This window comes from Anas acuta, chromosome W, assembly GCF_963932015.1.
Source record: "Anas acuta chromosome W, bAnaAcu1.1, whole genome shotgun sequence".
NCBI lineage: Eukaryota > Metazoa > Chordata > Aves > Anseriformes > Anatidae > Anas > Anas acuta.
The window spans coordinates 11408063-11425835 of NC_089016.1; the positions used below are offsets into that span (position 1 = coordinate 11408063).

General features: G+C 50.7%; 3 protein-coding genes across 3 annotated transcripts in view; all 3 read right to left on the bottom strand.

Annotated features, from left to right (window-relative positions):
* LOC137846905 (uncharacterized) overlaps positions 1-17773 on the bottom strand; it is a 426139-nt gene that overhangs the window by 372623 nt on the left and 35743 nt on the right. The window lies entirely within an intron of this gene.
* LOC137846914 (olfactory receptor 14C36-like) lies at positions 609-1544 on the bottom strand. The gene has a single exon (XM_068665021.1). The coding sequence runs from the start codon at positions 1542-1544 to the stop codon at positions 609-611; it is 936 nt and encodes a 311-aa protein (XP_068521122.1).
* On the bottom strand, positions 9723-10658 carry LOC137846915 (olfactory receptor 14C36-like). The gene has a single exon (XM_068665022.1). It carries the CDS (start codon positions 10656-10658, stop codon positions 9723-9725), a length of 936 nt encoding a protein of 311 aa, XP_068521123.1.

The window sequence follows — 17773 nt, forward strand, 5'->3', positions numbered from 1 at the left end:
GTCGAGGGAGATTGTACTGCTCTTCTCTGCCCTGGTGTGACCTCACCTTGAGTACTGTGTGCAGTTCTGGGCACCACAGTACAAGAAGGACATTGAACTGTTGGAGAGTGTCCAGGGGAGAGCAATGAAGATGGTGAAGGGCCTAGAGGGGAAGACGTATGAGGAGCGGCTGAGGGCACTGGGCCTGTTCAGCCTGGAGAAGAGGAGGCTGAGGGGGGACCTCATTGCAGTCTACAACTTCCTCATGAGGAGGAGCAGAGGGGCAGGAGCCGATCTATTCTCCGTAATAACAGTGATGGAACCCAAGGGAATGGCATCAAGCTCAGGCACGGGAAGTTTACGGTGGACATCAGGAAGTTCTTCACTTATAGGGTGGTCGCACACTGGAACAGGTTCCCCAAGGACGTAGTCACTGCACCGAGCCGGTCAGAGTTTAATAAGCATTTGGACTGTGCCCTTAGTCATATGGTCTGAATTTTTGGGTAGACCTGTGTGGTGCCAGGAGTTGGACTTGATGATCCTTATGAGTCCCTTCCAACTCAGGATATTCTATGATTCTATGGCATTTTTTTTTGTGACTTTTTCCCATTGTAACAGAAGAGCGGTAGCTAAATGCTTCTGGAAGACAACTGGAATAGCTTCTTCAGTGCATCCTTGAGCTCCTGGTTCCTCATGCTGTAGATGAGTGGGTTCACTGCTGGAGGTATCACCGAGTACAGAACTGTCACCACCACGTCCACGTGTGCGGAGTAGATGGAGGGGGGCTTCAGGTGGGCAAATGTGGCAGTGCTGATAGACAGGGAGACCACAGCCAGGTGAGGGAGGCACGTGGAAAAGGCTTTGTGCTTGCCCTGCTCAGAGGGCATCATCAACACAGTCCTGAAGATCTGAATATAGGACACCACAATGAAAATAAAACAACCAACACCTAAACAGAAGCTAAAGGCAATGAGCCCAACTTCCCTGAAATAGTCTGAGTCTGAGCAGGAGAGCTGGAGGATCTGGGGGACTTCACAGAAGAACTGGTCCACAGCATTGCCTTGGCAGAGGGGCAAGGAAAATGTAGTGGCCGTGTGCAGGACAGCATGGAGAAAGCCACTGCCCCAGGCAGCTGCTGCCATCTGGGCACAAGCTCTGCTGCCCACAAGGCGCCCGTAGTGCAAGGGCTTGCAGATGGCAACGTAGCGGTCGTAGGCCATGATGGTGAGAATATAAAATTCTGACCCAATCAAGAAAACAAACAGAAAAACCTGTGCAGCACATCCTTGATAGGAGATGGCCCTGGTGTCCCAGAGGGCATTGGCCATGGCTTTGGGCAGAGTGGTGGAGATGCAGCCCAGGTCGAGGAGGGCGAGGTTGAGCAGGAAGAAGTACATGGGGGTGTGGAGGCGGTGGTGGCAGGCTACGGCGCTGAGGATGAGGCCGTTGCCCAGGAGGGCAGCCAGGTAGATGGCCAGGAAGAGCGCGAAGTGCAGGAGCTGCAGCTCGCGTGTGTCTGCGAATGCCAGCAGGAGGAACTCGCTCACTGAGCTGATGTTGGGCATTTGCTTACTTTGGTCAAGGAGACTGCGAAATGAGAAACAAAACATATATAGAGAGTGAGACGGTGTGTTATGAGTAATGACTGTGAGTAAAAATCAGTTAATCCCCAATTAAAGTCTTACATTCCCTCTTTCTAAGAGGATCTTTGTATCTCTCCCTGTCTGGATCCCTGCTGTGTGCTTGCTGAGTGTCCTGTACACTGCAGCATCCTCTGCCCAGCAGCTCCCAGTGAGCCTGCTCTGCTCCATTCAAGGTTCCAAGAGGGAAGGTTCCTGGGCAGTGGCTCCCTCTGCTGAGTGAGGGGTGTTTGGCTGTGTGCCTCTGTGAGCATCTTCCCTGTTCAATACCCAGGAGACAAAACCAGAAGGTGGATTGTGCGTGTCTGGCCGGAGAACAGGGAGCATCTCCTCCTGCTTCACCCTCCGTGCACAGCACTCCCTGTCAGAATCAGGCAGCACCAGCTGCCACGCTGGGCAAGGGAGAGAAGCAGGCATGGGCAGGCAAGGCGGACCCAAACCAGTGCAGAGGCTGTGGTGTCGGTGAGGTAGCGCCTGTCCTCACAGCCCTGTGCCATCTGCCCTGCACAGACAGCAGAGGGACAAGAGCTCTGGAGTGGAAGAAGCATTTGGAATGTGCTCCTGGTCATATGGTAGGAGTTTGGGGGTAAGACCTGTGTGGAGCCAGGAGTTGGACTCGATGATCCTTGTAGGTCCCTTCCAACTCGGGATACTCTATGATTTTGTGATTCTGTGCCTTCTTCCATGGAGGAAGGTAGAGGGGGCCTGAAGCAAATGTGTCTACTGACACAAAGATTTAGGGTTCAGACACCCCATATTCTCAGCCCCCCAGGTTATACATGCTGTGACAGAAGCTGTGAGGGGAAGAGAGGAGACCAGGGGCTGCTGCGAGGAAGGCGCCTGCACTGCAGGGGATGGCAGGGAGGGAGCAGCTCCCTCTCACTGCCTGCCCATGTCCCTGCTGCCTGCAGTTGTCCCTGCCAGCAGCTCTTTCTCTGTCCCCACGGCTCCTCTCGTCAATGCTCACAGACCCCATTCCACCCGCTGTGTGCCAAGCTCAGCCCTGCAGACAGCTGCCGGGGATGAGAACAGCTCTGGGGAGATCTCCCTGTCTGCAGGTCCTTAGTGAATATCTCAGCAAAGCCCTGGTGCAGTGTGTAAGCAGAGAGAACTGAAGGGATACTCTCGGGTTCATCACTAACCTGTTTATGTCTTATTCAAATGCAACAGGAAGCTCCATCACCTGGGCAAACCCAGCCACTCTGTTAATGCACGGTCTGCCCCACAATAATAACAGGATGAGGCAGGCAGAGAGTGCAAAGTGCCTTCTCTTTGCAGGCAGACCCTGACCTGCTCTTCTGTCCAAGGCTGCCCTGCAGCATCTTCTCCTCCACACCGCACAAGTCACGAGAGGCATCCTGGCAGCTCCTGGCCAGGCAGACATTCCGCATACAGAAACCCCTTCCAGGAGCCTGCCCTGCACTGTCCTGCAGCCAGAGACTTACCGTGGGCAGAGCTGTAAAGGTTTCTCCTGCACTGAGCTCTCCTCTGCCCACAGCCTCCAGGCTGCCTGGAATCCCTTTCTGCCCGGGTGCCTGCGGTCAGAGCCCCCAGCCCTGCTGCGCTGTGCAGAGGAGCTGCTCCTGGGCACAGCTGGCTCTCTGCACCACGGCCCTCTTGCCACGAGCTCTCTCTGTCCCACGAGCCCAGCCCAGCTCAGCAGCACAACACCAGCCCAAGGCACTGCAATCACCCCTCCGGGGGCTTTGCTGATGAGCCCACGAACCTCAGGCACTCAGAGACAATTGAAGACATCTCTCCTGAAGTCCAAGTCAGAGGCAAGTTTCCTGCAGAGTCCCCCTGAGGGCCAGCACTGACACAGCAGAACCCTGGAGGCAGTGAGGACAAGGAGACAAAGGCAATGTGAAGGTGACACTGATGTGTAGGAAAACTGGATGTGTGTCACCAAGCACAAGGTCCAGGCCTTGACCCTGAACCTGTGGGAAGGGAGATCCTTAGCAGTCACACCTTGCTCAGGGTTCTTTGTGGGGCAGTAGGAGATGGGGATGTGCATGGCCAAGTGCAGGAGAATGGTACGACCCCTGCCTGGTTCATTGGTGGGGGGTGAGGAGGCAATGAGGCCCTGGTGCTTTAATGATAAGCTGTCTCCTCATGGGCGTCAGTGGCAGAGATAACAGTCATAGATATGAACACAAAGACCCGGTCCTGTTGGGACTTTCAGCCTTGTCACAGCCCTCTTTCCTGTCTATACATGGCTTTGCTAGGGACTCCCAGACCTCCACATCTTTCCTTTTTGTCTGCATACCATTATCTCTGTGGTGTCACAGCAGATCTGAAATGAGTCTGATAACTCAGATCTTCTTGGTGGCCATGCTCCTCGTAGGGCAGCTCTGTAGGAAGCTGGCCTGGTTCCTCGTGAGCAGGCACCACTGCTCGTATGACATCCCTCGTGGTGCCCAGGCCCTCTCCTTCTGGCCACTACTCACTCAGCAGGGTCCCAGTCTCCCCCATGTGTGGGGTTCCTCTTCCTCTGATGCTGGACTGGGTTCGTCTCCTTGTAAATGTCAAGAGGATTCTCTAGGCAAAATCCTGCATTTTCTCAAGGTTCACCCACACTGATGCTCCATTCTCTCAGCTCAGAAGAAGGCATCCCAACCCATCATAAACCTTGCAACCTGTCAGCCAAGCAGACACAAGTCACCTCAGCAGCAGATTCCATGCCAGGGGCCTGCTGCTGGCCTTGCAGCTTCTTGGCTACACACAGCCAAGCCTTGTGCCTGCTGTGCAGTCATGGACTCAAGCAGAAGGGACAGGACAACCCATCTGGGGGCCTTCTTTCTGCCTGGGTCCTCCTGGCTCTGGAGGTAGAGGGGATCCCCCAGTCAGCATGCCAAGCAGGTGCCTTCTGCTGGCCTAGCAGGGCCACTGCCAGATGTCAGCCCAAAAGTGCAGATCCCAGGGAGAAGTCAAGGGTGACATGTCCCCTACAGACAGAAGTGACCTCACAGTCCCTTTCCATGACACGTTCATGCTGCTGGCCTATCACATGCAGATGCAGAAGTGACTTCACAGTCACATTCCTTCTGCTGGGTCAGGACATCCTGAGGTAGGGCTGACCTCTCTCTAGTCCTTTAGGGACTAGGGCTCACCATTCTAGGTTAGAAGATAAACACAGGTTTAATGGGAATCTTTGGTGTTCTTCTGTGGCTATCAGGTCTGTCAGAAGCTTATGGGCAAACCCTGTGGTTTAGAGTATTTTAAGGCCTGCCAACAACTTCTGTAGGGCTAAATAGTGCATTTTAATGTTAGTGTTTAGGGTAGGGATTGGGGTAAGCAGGAGTGTAAAGGTAAGGGAAAAGTAAGGGAAAGGGGCTATGAGCTGTGTTTTGCTTCAGTGCATACTTTGAGTAGTGGATTCCTCTCAGAGAGGTGGAGTAGCGTTTAGTATTTAGTAGCATTTAGTTTCAATGATTAAAATTACTGGTTCAAATAAGGTGACGGCAATACATGGCTGTTTTAAATCAGTGTTACTGTAGCATCTAGCATCTACTACAGTCTCTTGTCCAAGCTGCTCCTGACTGTGCCATATTTTATTGGGATCAGCTTTCTTATGACATTTAACATCTCAGTGTATCTCTCACCTCTGTTGGCTACCCCATTCCTGAGAAGGAAGTAGCATTGTAGTCAGGAGGGAAAAGGACACACGTGTCTTTAGGAGATCCTGTACAATGCGCCCATCAGCTTTGCACCTCCACAAAATCACGCTTCCTACCTATAAGTTTTGTTTCCCAAGTGGCATCTATGGAGCCAGGGTTCCTTTTCCCAGGCCCTCTCACATGTTTCAGTTTCGGGTGTGCAGGGATGGGATAAGGACAGCAATGCACAGACGGAACTGATCTTCTCAAGGGATGCAAGGAATAATAGGAAGGGATTCTACAGATACATTGCTCAGAAAAGAAAGGCCAAGGAGAGTGTACCCCCTGTGATGGATGAGAAGGGTGAACTGGTAATGACAGATGTGGAGAAGGCTGAGGGACTCAACAACATCTTTGCCTCAGTCTTTCCTGCCAGTCAGCCTTCCCAAGTTTTTCATTTCCCTGAACCCATGGATGGAGGCTGGGGGTGCAAAGTCCCACCCACTCTAAATGAAGAGCAGGTTTGAGACAACCTGATGGAATTCAAGATGTACAAGTGCATGGGGCCTGACGACTTGCATCCCAGGGTCCTGAAGGAACTGGCTGATGCAGTTGGAGAGCCTCTCTCCACCATATTTGAAAAGTCCTGGCAGTTGTGTGAAGTCCCTGGTGACTTGAAAAAGAGAAACATCGCTCCCATTTTGAAAAAGGGTAGAAAGGATAACCCAAGGAACTACTGAATGGTGAGCCTCACCTCTGTGTCTGACAAGATCATGGAAAAGATCCTCCTGGAATACGTGTCAAGGCACATGTGATCCGAGACAACCAGAATGGCTTCACCAAAGGATAAATAGTGCCTGGCCAATCTGGTGGCTTTCTACAATGGAGTGACCACATCATACGACAACAAAAGAAGTCTGACCGATGTCATCTACTTGGACTTCTGTAAGACCATTGACAGGGTCCCACATGACATGCTGGTCTCCAAATTAGAGAGATACGCATTTGATGGGTGCTCCATTCAGTATACAAGGAGTTGTCTTGATGGTCTCAACCATCAAGACAGTGATGGTGGTAATATGCTCTGTGTCCAGTTAGAGGCTGGTGATGAATGTTGTACCTCAGGGGTCTGTCCTGGGACTGGTGCTGTTTAATATCTTTATCAGTGACATAGATATTGGGGTGGAGTGCACCCTCAAGTAGTGTGCAGATGACACCAAGTTAAGTGGTGTAGTAGATAAAAAAGAGGAAGGGATGCCATCCAAAAGGTTCTGGATAAGCCAGTAGTGTGTGCTTGTAACCCAGAAGACCAGCCGCATCCTGGGCTGCTTCAACAGGGGAGTGGCCAGAAGGTGGAGGCAGGTGATTGTGCCCCTCTGCTCTGCCCTTGTGAGGCCACACTTGGAGTCCTGCGTCCAGGTCTGGGGCTGCCTGCACAAGAGGGATGTGGGTCTGTTAGAACGGGTCCAGAGGAGGGCCACAAAAATGATCAAGGGGCTGGAGCACCTCTCCTATGAAGAAAGGCTGAGAGTACAGTGCCACTGTCTACAGTTAGTACATCCTGACTACAGTGCCACTTCGCTCTGAAGAACAGAGTTGCCCATAAAGGTGTGACATATACTCGCTATATTATGGAAGTCATAAGAAAGCTGATCCCAATAAGATATGGAGAGGTCATGACATCTGGCAGTGGCCCTGCTAGGCCAGCAGAAGGCACCTTCTTGGCATGCTGATTGTGGGATCCCCTCTGCCTCCAGAGCCAGGAGGACCCAGACAGAAAGAAGGCCCCCAGATGGGTTGTCCTGTCCCTTCTGCTTGAGTCCATGAGTGGGCAGCAGGAGGCACAAGGCTTGGCCGTTGTCGCGTTAAGGGGTGTAGCTGATTAACCGTTACAGGCCCGGTCGGATTCAGGGTACTGAACCAGTCGGACATTCACCAAAAACGCGTTAAACGTCTGGGGGTCCGTTCAGACATTCACCAAAAACGCATTAACCGTCTGGGGGTCTGGTTAGATTCAGAACACTGAACTATCACGGATAACCACCCTCACCCTAGTTGCACTTAATGAGAGCTATCACAATGCAATCAAGTATGGTTTATTACAGCAACAGATAATCAGGTTCTTTTGGATTGCCGGCGATAGTGACTGTCTGCAAAAGCAAGCTAGTATGCATGAAATACACAGATGTTATTGGTGTTACAGATGTTACAGGTGTTATAGATGTTATAGATGTTACAGACGTTACAGGTGTCACAGGTGCGCAGCCTAGAAATAAAACTCCTTAAAAGGATCAAAGACTCTATAGAGATTTATAAACAAGTATTCAGATCTCACCCAAAGGTGTCCCAATGGGGGGGGAAGAGAGGCTCAGCCCATTGACTGATCCCAGGAGTCAGGAGGTCCTAAGGATGCTGTATGTCCTCGGGATGGTATCTCCCCTGACGATGGTATCTTCCCTAACTAACATCCCCTCTCTCTTGGGCCAATTTATATTATTTTCTATCTTTTAGGTGGAGCTTGAGTGGCTCTAGTCAAGCATATCTTAGTTATGATTGGTGTAAAGTTTTCCCGTCTCTGTTTAAAGTAATAGGCTCCGAGAAATTCAGGGCGCATGCTCAGTGAGGGGTGGTCGCACCTTGGAGGCGGGTAGCTTTTGGGATGGAGGTGTGTTTTGGTATTATAATGATATTATAATGAGCAAAAAGTACACTAGGGTACAGCATTTGTCAAAACATGACAGGTCTTTGGTTCAGGGTGGCAAAAAGTGCAGCTTTGTGCACAAGAACAATCGAGGCCCCACCTGATTACAGAGCCTAGCCGTGGTGTCTCCACTCCACTCCACGCTCCGTGCTGTTCCTTAGGGCTAGCACACCAAGTTTCCCCAGCGCGATAGCATCTAAGGTTGGGAGCCTCGGGAACACTCAGGTAATGCAGTTATGCCCTACCCTGAAAACCTTTTCAATGCTGTACCTTTTCCTTAAAAATGTGAATGTTAGTTTTATTTTCCTAGTTACTTCAGGCAATTACACCACAGGCCTGCTTTCTGTCTGGGTCCTCCTGGCTCTGGAGGAAGAGGGGATCCCACAGTCAGCATGCCAAGCAGGTGCCTTCTGCTGGCCTAGCAGGGCCACTGCCAGATGTCAGCCCAAAAGTGCAACTCCCAGGGAGAAGTCAAGGCTGACCTGCCACCTCCAGACACAAGTGACCTCACAGCCCCTTTCTGTGACACGTTCCTGCTGCTGCCCTATCAAGTGCAGAGACAGAAGTGACCTCACAGCCACTGCCACAGTCACATTCCTGCTGCTGGGGCACTAGATCCTGAGGCAGAGCTGAGCTTTCTCTAGCCCTCTCGGTACCTCTTTTTACTTTCTGGGTTAGAGATTAAGCAAAGATTTAGTGGGAGTGTTTGGTGTTCTGCTTGTGCTGTCAGCTCTGTGGTTAAGGTATGGACAAGCTCTGTGGTTTACGGGTGTTTTTTGTCTATCAATGAATCTAGGGTTAAATAAGACATTTTAATGTATGTGTTAAGTGAAAGGATTACCGTTATCAAGAGAAAAAATTGATTTCTTTCAGTTTGTTGTAGTAGCATTTAGGTTTATTTAGTGTTAAAATTACTAGCTCAAGTAAAGTAAGGGCCATATATGGCTGTTTTAAGTCAGCCTTACTGCACTACCGGCATTGCATGAATGCTCTTACCTCTATGAAATCATTAATTTCTGCTGGCCATGCTCCTCTTCCCACCCCAAAATCTCACATGTCTCTTGCTCAAGCTGCTCCTGACCTCCCCATATCTTACTGGGATCATCTTTCTGATGACATTCATGATCACAGAGTATCTTTTTCACCTCTGTTGGCTCCTCCATTCCTGAGAAGGAAGTGGCATTGTAATCAGGAGGGAAAACGACACAGAGGTCTTTAGGAGCATCCTGCACAATGTGCCTATCAGCTCTATTCTTCCACAAAATCACACTTCCTGTGTACAAGTTTTGTTTCCCAGATGGCTTCTGTGGATCCAGGGCTACTTTTCCCAGGACCTCTCACATGTTTCAGTTTCATACGTGGAGGGATGGGATAAGGAAAGCCAAGGCATGGATGGAACTGATCTTAGCAAGGGATGAAAAGAATAACAGGACGAGTCTCAAGGGGTATTCAAAGGGTATTCAAAGGGACGAGTCTCAAAGGGTAGTCTCAAGGTCCACTGGGGCTGCTCCTCTGTGTGGCAGCAGCTCCAGAGGAGATGGGAAGAGATAGCATCTGAGACCAATGAAGTTCTCGTGGATTCTTTATTCTCCTTATCCAAACAGGAAGCAAAGTTCTGCAGGTATATAGGATGATTGGGTGAAAGCAAATAAATTAAAAAAAATATAATAGACAGAATGCCATGAACAGAATTCAACCAAAATCAGAATTTTAAGAGATAATATTAATAATAATAAAAGAATTGCAAGCTATTGTACAAAGAGATTGTTCAGATAACCTGTGCATCCATTTAATATTATAGGCACACTATTGATGGAAAAGAAACATGTATCCAATGAATTTCCACAAGGCGTCCTTGAGCTCCTGGTTCCTCATGCTGTAGATGAGGGGGTTCACTGCTGGAGGCACCACCGAGTACAGAAATGACACCACCATGTCCAGGGATGGGGAAGAGATGGAGGGGGGCTTCAGGTAGGCAACCAAGGCAGTGCTGAGAGTTAGAGAGACCACAGCTAGGTGAGGGAGGCACGTGGAAAAGGCTTTGTACTGGTCCTGCTCAGAGGGCATCCTCAGCACAGCCCTGAAGATCTGCACATAAGAAAATGAAATGAAAACAAAACACGCAAATGCTAAACAGAAACTAATTACAAGAAGCGCAGCCTCCCTGAGGTAGGCATCTGAGCAGGAGAGCTTGAGGATGTGAGGGATTTCACAGAAAAACTGGTCCAAAACATTGCCTCGGCAGAGGGGCAGGGAAAATGTATTGGCCGTGTGCAGGACAGCATGGAGAAAGCCACTGCCCCAGGCAGCTGCTGCCATCTGGGCACAAGCTCTGCTGCCCAGGAGGCTCCCGTAGTGCAGGGGCTTGCAGATGGCAACGTAGCGGTCGTAGGCCATGACGGTGAGAAGGGAATACTCTGCTCCAACCAAGAAAACAAAAAATAAGATCTGTGCAGCACAGCCTTGATAGGAGATGGTCCTGGTGTCCCAGAGGGCATTGGCCATGGCTTTGGGGACAGTGGTGGAGATGCAGGCCTGATCGAGGAGAGCAAGATTAAGGAGGAAGAAGTACATGGGGGTGTGCAGATGGTGGTCGCAGGCTACAGCGCTGAGGATGAGGCCGTTTCCCAGGAGGGCAGCCAGGTAGATGCCCAGGAAGAGCGCGAAGTGCAGGAGCTGCAGCTCGCGCGTGTCTGCGAATGCCAGCAGGAAGAACTCACTCACAGAGCTGATGTTGGACATTTGCTGGTTCTGGACATGGACACTGCCAAATGAGAAAAAAAAAATAGAGAGTGTTACGAGTAATGTCTCTGAGCAAAATTGAGAAAATTCCCAATTAAAGCCTTACATTCCCTGTTTCCAAGAAGACCTTTGCCTATATCCCTGTCTGGATCCCTGCTGTGTGCTTGCTGAGTGTCCTGTACACTGCAGCATCCTCTCCCCAGCAGCTCCCAGTGAGCCTGCTCTGCTCCATTCAAGGTTCCAAGAGGGAAGGTTCCTGGGCAGTGGCTCCCTGTGCTGAGTGAGGGGTGTTTGGCTCTGTGCCTCTGTGAGCATCTTCCCTGTTCAATACCCAGGAGACAAAACCAGAAGGTGGATTGTGCGTGTCTGGCCGGAGAACAGGGAGCATCTCCTCCTGCTTCACCCTCCGTGCACAGCACTCCCTGTCAGAATCAGGCAGCACCAGCTGCCACGCTGGGCAAGGGAGAGAAGCAGGCATGGGCAGGCAGGGCAGACCCAAACCAGTGCAGAGGCTTTGGTGTCAGTGAGGTAGCGCCTGTCCTCACAGCCCTGTGCCATCTGCCCTGCACAGACAGCAGAGGGACAAGAGCTCTGGAGTTTAAGAAACATTTGGAATGTGCTCCTGGTCATATGGTAGGAGTTTGGGGGTAAGACCTGTGTGGAGCCAGGAGTTGGACTCGATGATTCTTGTAGGTCCCTTCCAACTCGGGATACTCTATGATTCTGTGATTCTGTGCCTTCTTCCATGGAGGAAGGTAGAGGGGGCCTGAAGCAAATGTGTCTACTGACACAGAGATTAGACACCCCATATTCTCAGCCCCCCAGGTTATACATGCTGTGACAGAAGCTGTGAGGGGAAGAGAGGAGACCAGGGGCTGCTGCGAGGAAGGCGCCTGCACTGCAGGGGATGGCAGGGAGGGAGCAGCTCCCTCTCACTGCCTGCCCATGTCCCTGCTGCCTGCAGTTGTCCCTGCCAGCAGCTCTTTCTCTGTCCCCACGGCTCCTCTCGTCAATGCTCACAGACCCCATTCCACCCGCTGTGTGCCAAGCTCAGCCCTGCAGACAGCTGCCGGGGATGAGAACAGCTCTGGGGAGATCTCCCTGTCTGCAGGTCCTTAGTGAATATCTCAGCAAAGCCCTGGTGCAGTGTGTAAGCAGAGAGAACTGAAGGGATACTCTCGGGTTCATCACTAACCTGTTTATGTCGTATTCAAATGCAACAGGAAGCTCCATCACCTGGGCAAACCCAGCCACTCTGTTAATGCACAGTCTGTCCTGCAATCATAGCAGGATGAGGCAGGCAGAGAGTGCAAAGTGCCTTCTCTTTGCAGGCAGACCCTGACCTGCTCATCTTCTGTCCAAGGCTGCCCTGCAGCATCTTCTCCTCCACACCGCACAAGCCACGAGAGGCATCCTGGCAGCTCCTGGCCAGGCAGAGACATTCCGCATACAGAAGCCCCTTCCAGGAGCCTGTCCTGCACTGTCGTGCAGCCAGAGACTTACCGTGGGCAGAGCTGTGAAGGTTTCTCCTGCACTGAGCTCTCCTCTGCCCACAGCCTCCAGGCTGCCTGGAATCCCTTTCTGCCCGGGTGCCTGCGGTCAGAGCCCCCAGCCCTGCTGCGCTGTGCAGAGGAGCTGCTCCTGGGCACAGCTGGCTCTCTGCACCACGGCCCTCTTGCCACGAGCTCTCTCTGTCCCACGAGCCCAGCCCAGCTCAGCAGCACAACACCAGCCCAAGGCACTGCAATCACCCCTCCGGGGGCTTTGCTGATGAGCCCACGAACCTCAGGCACTCAGAGACAATTGAAGACATCTCTCCAGAAGTCCAAGTCAGAGGCAAGTTTCCTGCAGTGTCCCCCTGAGGGCCAGCACTGACACAGATCTCGTTAGAGCAGAACCCTGGAGGCAGTGAGGACAAGGAGACAAAGGCAATGTGAAGGTGACACTGATGTGTAGGAAAACTGGATGTGTGTCACCAAGCACAAGGGCCAGGCCTTGACCCTGAACCTGTGGGAAGGGAGATCCTTAGCAGTCACACCTTGCTCAGGGTTCTTTGTGGGGCAGTAGGAGATGGGGATGTGCATGGCCAAGTGCAGGAGAATGGTACGACCCCTGCCTGGTTCATTGGTGGGGGGTGAGGAGGCAATGAGGCCCTGGTGCTTTAATGATAAGCTGTCTCCTCATGGGCGTCAGTGGCAGAGATAACAGTCATAGATATGAACACAAAGACCCGGTCCTGTTGGGACTTTCAGCCTTGTCACAGCCCTCTTTCCTGTCTATACATGGCTTTGCTAGGGACTCCCAGACCTCCACATCTTTCCTTTTTGTCTGCATACCATTATCTCTGTGGTGTCACAGCAGATCTGAAATGAGTCTGATAACTCAGATCTTCTTGGTGGCCATGCTCCTCAGAAGGCAGCTCTGTAGGAAGCTGGCCTGGTTCCTCGTGAGCAGGCACCACTGCTCGTATGGCATCCCTCGTGGTGCCCAGGCCCTCTCCTTCTGGCCACTACTCACTCAGCAGTGTCCCAGTCTTACCTGATGTGTGGGGTTTCTCTCCCTCTGGTACAGGACTGGGCTCTTCTCCATGTGAAAGTCAAGAGCTTTCTGACGTCAAAATACTGCAGATTCTCAAGGTTCACCCATAGTGATGCTCCATTCTATCAGCTGTTAATGTCAGCAGGCAGACAGTTCAACCTTCGTGTAATTGTTTTATCTCTGACTAGACAGCAGCAGCAGCAAGAGTTGCAGGGAAATTTGGATAATTCAGGAGTAACCAGCTAAATGGAATTGCAGCACAGTCACTCAAGGGCAGGGCATGGAAGGCTGTCAGGTTCCACATTTGCTGTGCTTTCTTCTCATGCATGCTGTCAGTTTCTCTGTAGTCTTGTCCTGAATGTTATGGGGCGCTGCAGGTCAAAATTAAAAGGGCCAAAGCCCATCTGGAGCTCAATCCATCTATTATTGTCAAAGACAATAAAAATAAATAAATAAATAAATAAATAAAACTACTTTAAATGATGGAAGATTAGGGAGAATCATCATTCTTTATAGGATTTTGGGGGAAAAACCTGGTGACAAGGGATAAGACACTTAATGCCTTCTTTGCCTCTGTTACTAGCAGCAAGACCAGTTCTTCCTCCTTGTAACTACTACCAGCCTTCCATGGAACACTTTGTGGCAAGTTTTTCTCTACTGCTCTTTCCTACTACAAAAGAAAGCTCCATCAGGTTGGAAACCACTCCTGAAGTAGGCATCCCAACCCAGCAGGCTCCTTGCGGCCTGGCAGCAAAGCAGACACAAGTCACCTCAGCAGCAGCTTCCAAGCCAGGGGCCTGCTGCTGGCCTTGAAGCATCTTGGCTAGACACAGGCAAGCCTTGTGCCTGCTGCTGTGCAGTCATGGACTCAAGCAGAAGGGACAGGACAACCCATCTGGGGGCCTTCTTTCTGCCTGGGTCCTCCTGGTTCTGGAGGCAGAGGGGATCCCCCAGTCAGCATGCCAAGCAGGTGCCTTCTGCTGGCCTAGCAGGGCCACTGGCAGATGTCAGCCCAAAAGTGCAGCTCCCAGGGAGAAGTCAAGGCTGACCTGCCACCTCCAGACACAAGTGACCTCACAGTCCCTTTCTGTGACATGTTCCTGCTGCTGCCCTATCAAGTGCAGAGACAGAAGTGACCTCACAGTCCCTGCCACAGTCACATTCCTGCAGCTGGGCCATGAGATCCTGAGGCTGATCTGAGCCTTCTTTAGCCCGCTCAGTATCTCTTTTTGCTTTCTGTGTTAGAGATTAAGCAACGTTTTAGTGGGATTGCTTGGTGTTCTGCTTGTGCTGTCACATCTGTGGTTGAGGTATGGACAAGCTCTGTGGTTTAGGGGTGTTTTACGTCTGTCAAGGATTTTAGAGTTAAATAGAGCATTTTAATGTTAGTGTCAAGTGAAGGGATTACAGTTATCAAGAGAGAAAATTGATTCTTTTCAAAGTGTTGTAGCAGCATTTATGTTTAAGCGTTAAAATTACTGGCTCAAGTAAGGTAAGGGCCATATTTGACTGTTTTAAGTCAGTGTTACTGCAGCATCGGCATTGCATGAATGTTCTTACCTGTATGAAATCATTAATTTTTTCTGGCCATGATCCTCTTCCCACCCCAAAATCTCATATGTCTTGTTCAGGCTGCTCCTGACCTCCCCACATCTTACTGGGATCAGCTTTCTGATGACATTTACGATCTCAGTGTGTCTGTCTCACCTCTGTTGGCTCCTCCACTCCTGAGAAGGAAGTGGCATTGTAGTCAGGAGGGAAAAGGACACAAAGATCTTTATGCGCATCCTGCACAATGTGCCCATCAGCTCTACACCTCCGGAAAATCACAATTCCTAATTACAAGATTTGTTTCCCAAGAGGCTTCTGTGGATCCAGGGTTACTTTTCCCAGGACCTCTCACATGTTTTAGTTTTGGATGTGGAGGGATGGGATAAGAAAATCCAAGGCATGGATTGAACTGATCTTCTCAAGGGATGCAAGTAATAAAAGGAAGAGATCCTATAGGTACTTTGCTCAGAAAAGAAAGGCCAAGGACAGTGTATCCCCTTCTGATGGATGAGAAAGGTGAACTGATAATGACAGACATGCAGAAGCCTGAGGGACTCAACAACATCTTTGCCTCAGTCTTCCCTGCCAGTCAGGCTTCCCAAGTCTTTCACTTCCCTGAACCCATCGATGCAGGCTGGGGGGCAAAGTCCCTCCTGCTCTAAGTAAAGAGGAGGTCTGAGTCCACCTGAAGAAACTGAGCACATGCAAGTCTATGGGGCTTGGTGACATGCATCCCAGGGTCCTGAGGTCCTCAGCAGGTGAAATCCCTGCTGACTGGAAAAAGGAAACATCACTCCCATTTTTAAAAAGGGTAGAAAGGAGAACCCTTGGAACTACTGAATGGTGAGCCTCACCTCTGTGCCTGAAAAGATCATGGAAAAGATCCTCCTGGAATCGATGTCAAGGCCCATGCAAGACAAAGAGGTGATCTCAGACAGCCAGCATGGCTTCACCAAAGGCCAAATCGTGCCTGACCAATGTGATGGCTTTCTACAATGGAGTGACCACATCAGACAACAAGAGAAGACCGACCTATGTGATCTACTTGGAATTCTGTAAGACCATTGACACTGTCCCACATGACATCCTTGTCTCCAAATTGGAGAGATATGCATTTGATGGGTGCACCATTCAGTGGATAAGGAGTTGGCCTGAAGATCACACCCAGAGCGTGGTGCTCAATGGCTCTATGTCCAAGTGGAGGCTGGTGACAAGTGTTGTACCTCAGGGGTCTGTCCTGGGACTGCTACAGTTTAATATCTTTATCTATGACAGACAGTGAGATCGACAATGAGACAGTACATTCTGTGCTTGTAACCCAGAAGGCCAACTGCATCCTGGGCTCCATAAGCAGAGGAGTGGCCAGCAGGTGGAGGGAGGTCACTTCTACTTCTACTCCTTGTACTCTACCCTTGTGAGGCCCCACTTGGAGTCCTGCATCCAGGACTCAGCCCCCAGCATGAGAAGGGTGTGCATCTGTTAGAATGGGTCCTGAGGAGGGCCGCAAAGATGATCAAGGGGCTGGAGAACCTCTCCTATGAAGAAAGGCTGAGAGAGCTGAGGCTGTTCAGCCTGGAGAAAAGAAGGCTCCGGTGGTGACCTCTTTGTGGACTTGCAGTACTTAAAGGGAGCTTATAAAAAGATGGAGAGTGACTCTTTGTTCAATTAGATAATGATATGACAAGGGTGAAAGTTTTTAAGCTAAAAGAGGGGAGATTTAGATTAGAGGTTATGAGGAAACTCTTCACTCAGAGGGAGGTGAGGCACTGGAACAGGTTGCCCAGAGAAGCTGTGGATGCCCCATCCCTGCAGCTGATCAAGAGCAGGTTAGGTGAGGCGCTGGGCAACCTGATCTCATAGGAGGCATCCCTGCTTATGGCCAGGGGGTTGGAACTAGATGATCTTTAACGTCCCTTCCAACAGGAGCCATTCTCTGATTCTATGGTCTCACTAGCTCTACCTCAAGCATGACTCCCATCCCATCAGCCTTCCTGTGGTCTACCACCTGACCAGAACAGAAGGTGCCTCAGCATCATCTTCAATTCCAAGTGCATGATTCTGCCGTTTACAATCCCTATCTGTGCCACATTCCTCCTGCTGGTCCGTCAGCTCCAGAGACAGAAGTGACTTCCCAGCCTCCTTCCCAGCCATGTGCCTCCTGCAGGCCCAGCACATCCTGAGGCACACCTGACCTCATCCCAGCATTCCCAGGCAGCTCCTCCTTGTGGCCTCTGATCTGATCACATACCTGTCACCTCACATGCCTCTTCCAACGCCATGGGACTGCTGCAGGACCTCACAGTCCCTGCCCTGCCCCAAGGGGACAAACAGCTGAAGTTAGGGATAGGAGTGGGGTTGAGGATGAGATGTGCTGTGTGCATGCTGGAGGGCTGTGGGGGTTAGATGATCAGGTTAATGTTTAGGAATTAGAGGTCACCTTCCAGGGTCAAGTGAATGGCAAGGCATCGAGAGAGGGATCGGTGTTTTGCTCAAGGATCCTGCTCAAGGTTTAGGATAAGGGCAAGTTTTGAGGACTTCAGTTTAGGTCTGGTTTGGGGGCTAAGGCTAAGGCTGTCTTTTTATTCCTTGGTTAGGCTTTATCATCCTTCTGCTTGCCTTCCTATTAGCAGATGAGTTTGACATCTGTCATTTCCAAGTTCTGAGGAATGTCTTTGATCCATCTGTCCTTTCCAAGGTCTTTGAGATAGGTCTTATGATGACATCTGCAGATCCACTTGAACTTCTCTCACCCTTCCCGTACCACCTCTAGGCAACCTGAGGACTGACTGGGAGGATGGTGGTTTAGGAAAGGGCTTCATTAAGATATCTGAGGAGGGCTGTATTTGGGCTTCTCACAGACCGTGATGGCAGTATCATAGAAAACAGTGACACTCGTGAGGACAGAAGAGCAGGTGGATAAGGCCTTGGCCTGCCAATACAGGACACACACACACCTGAAAACTGCATGAGAGGGAAGAGGAAGATTGGATCCAAAATGTAGATTATGAAATCAATGACCATGAGTA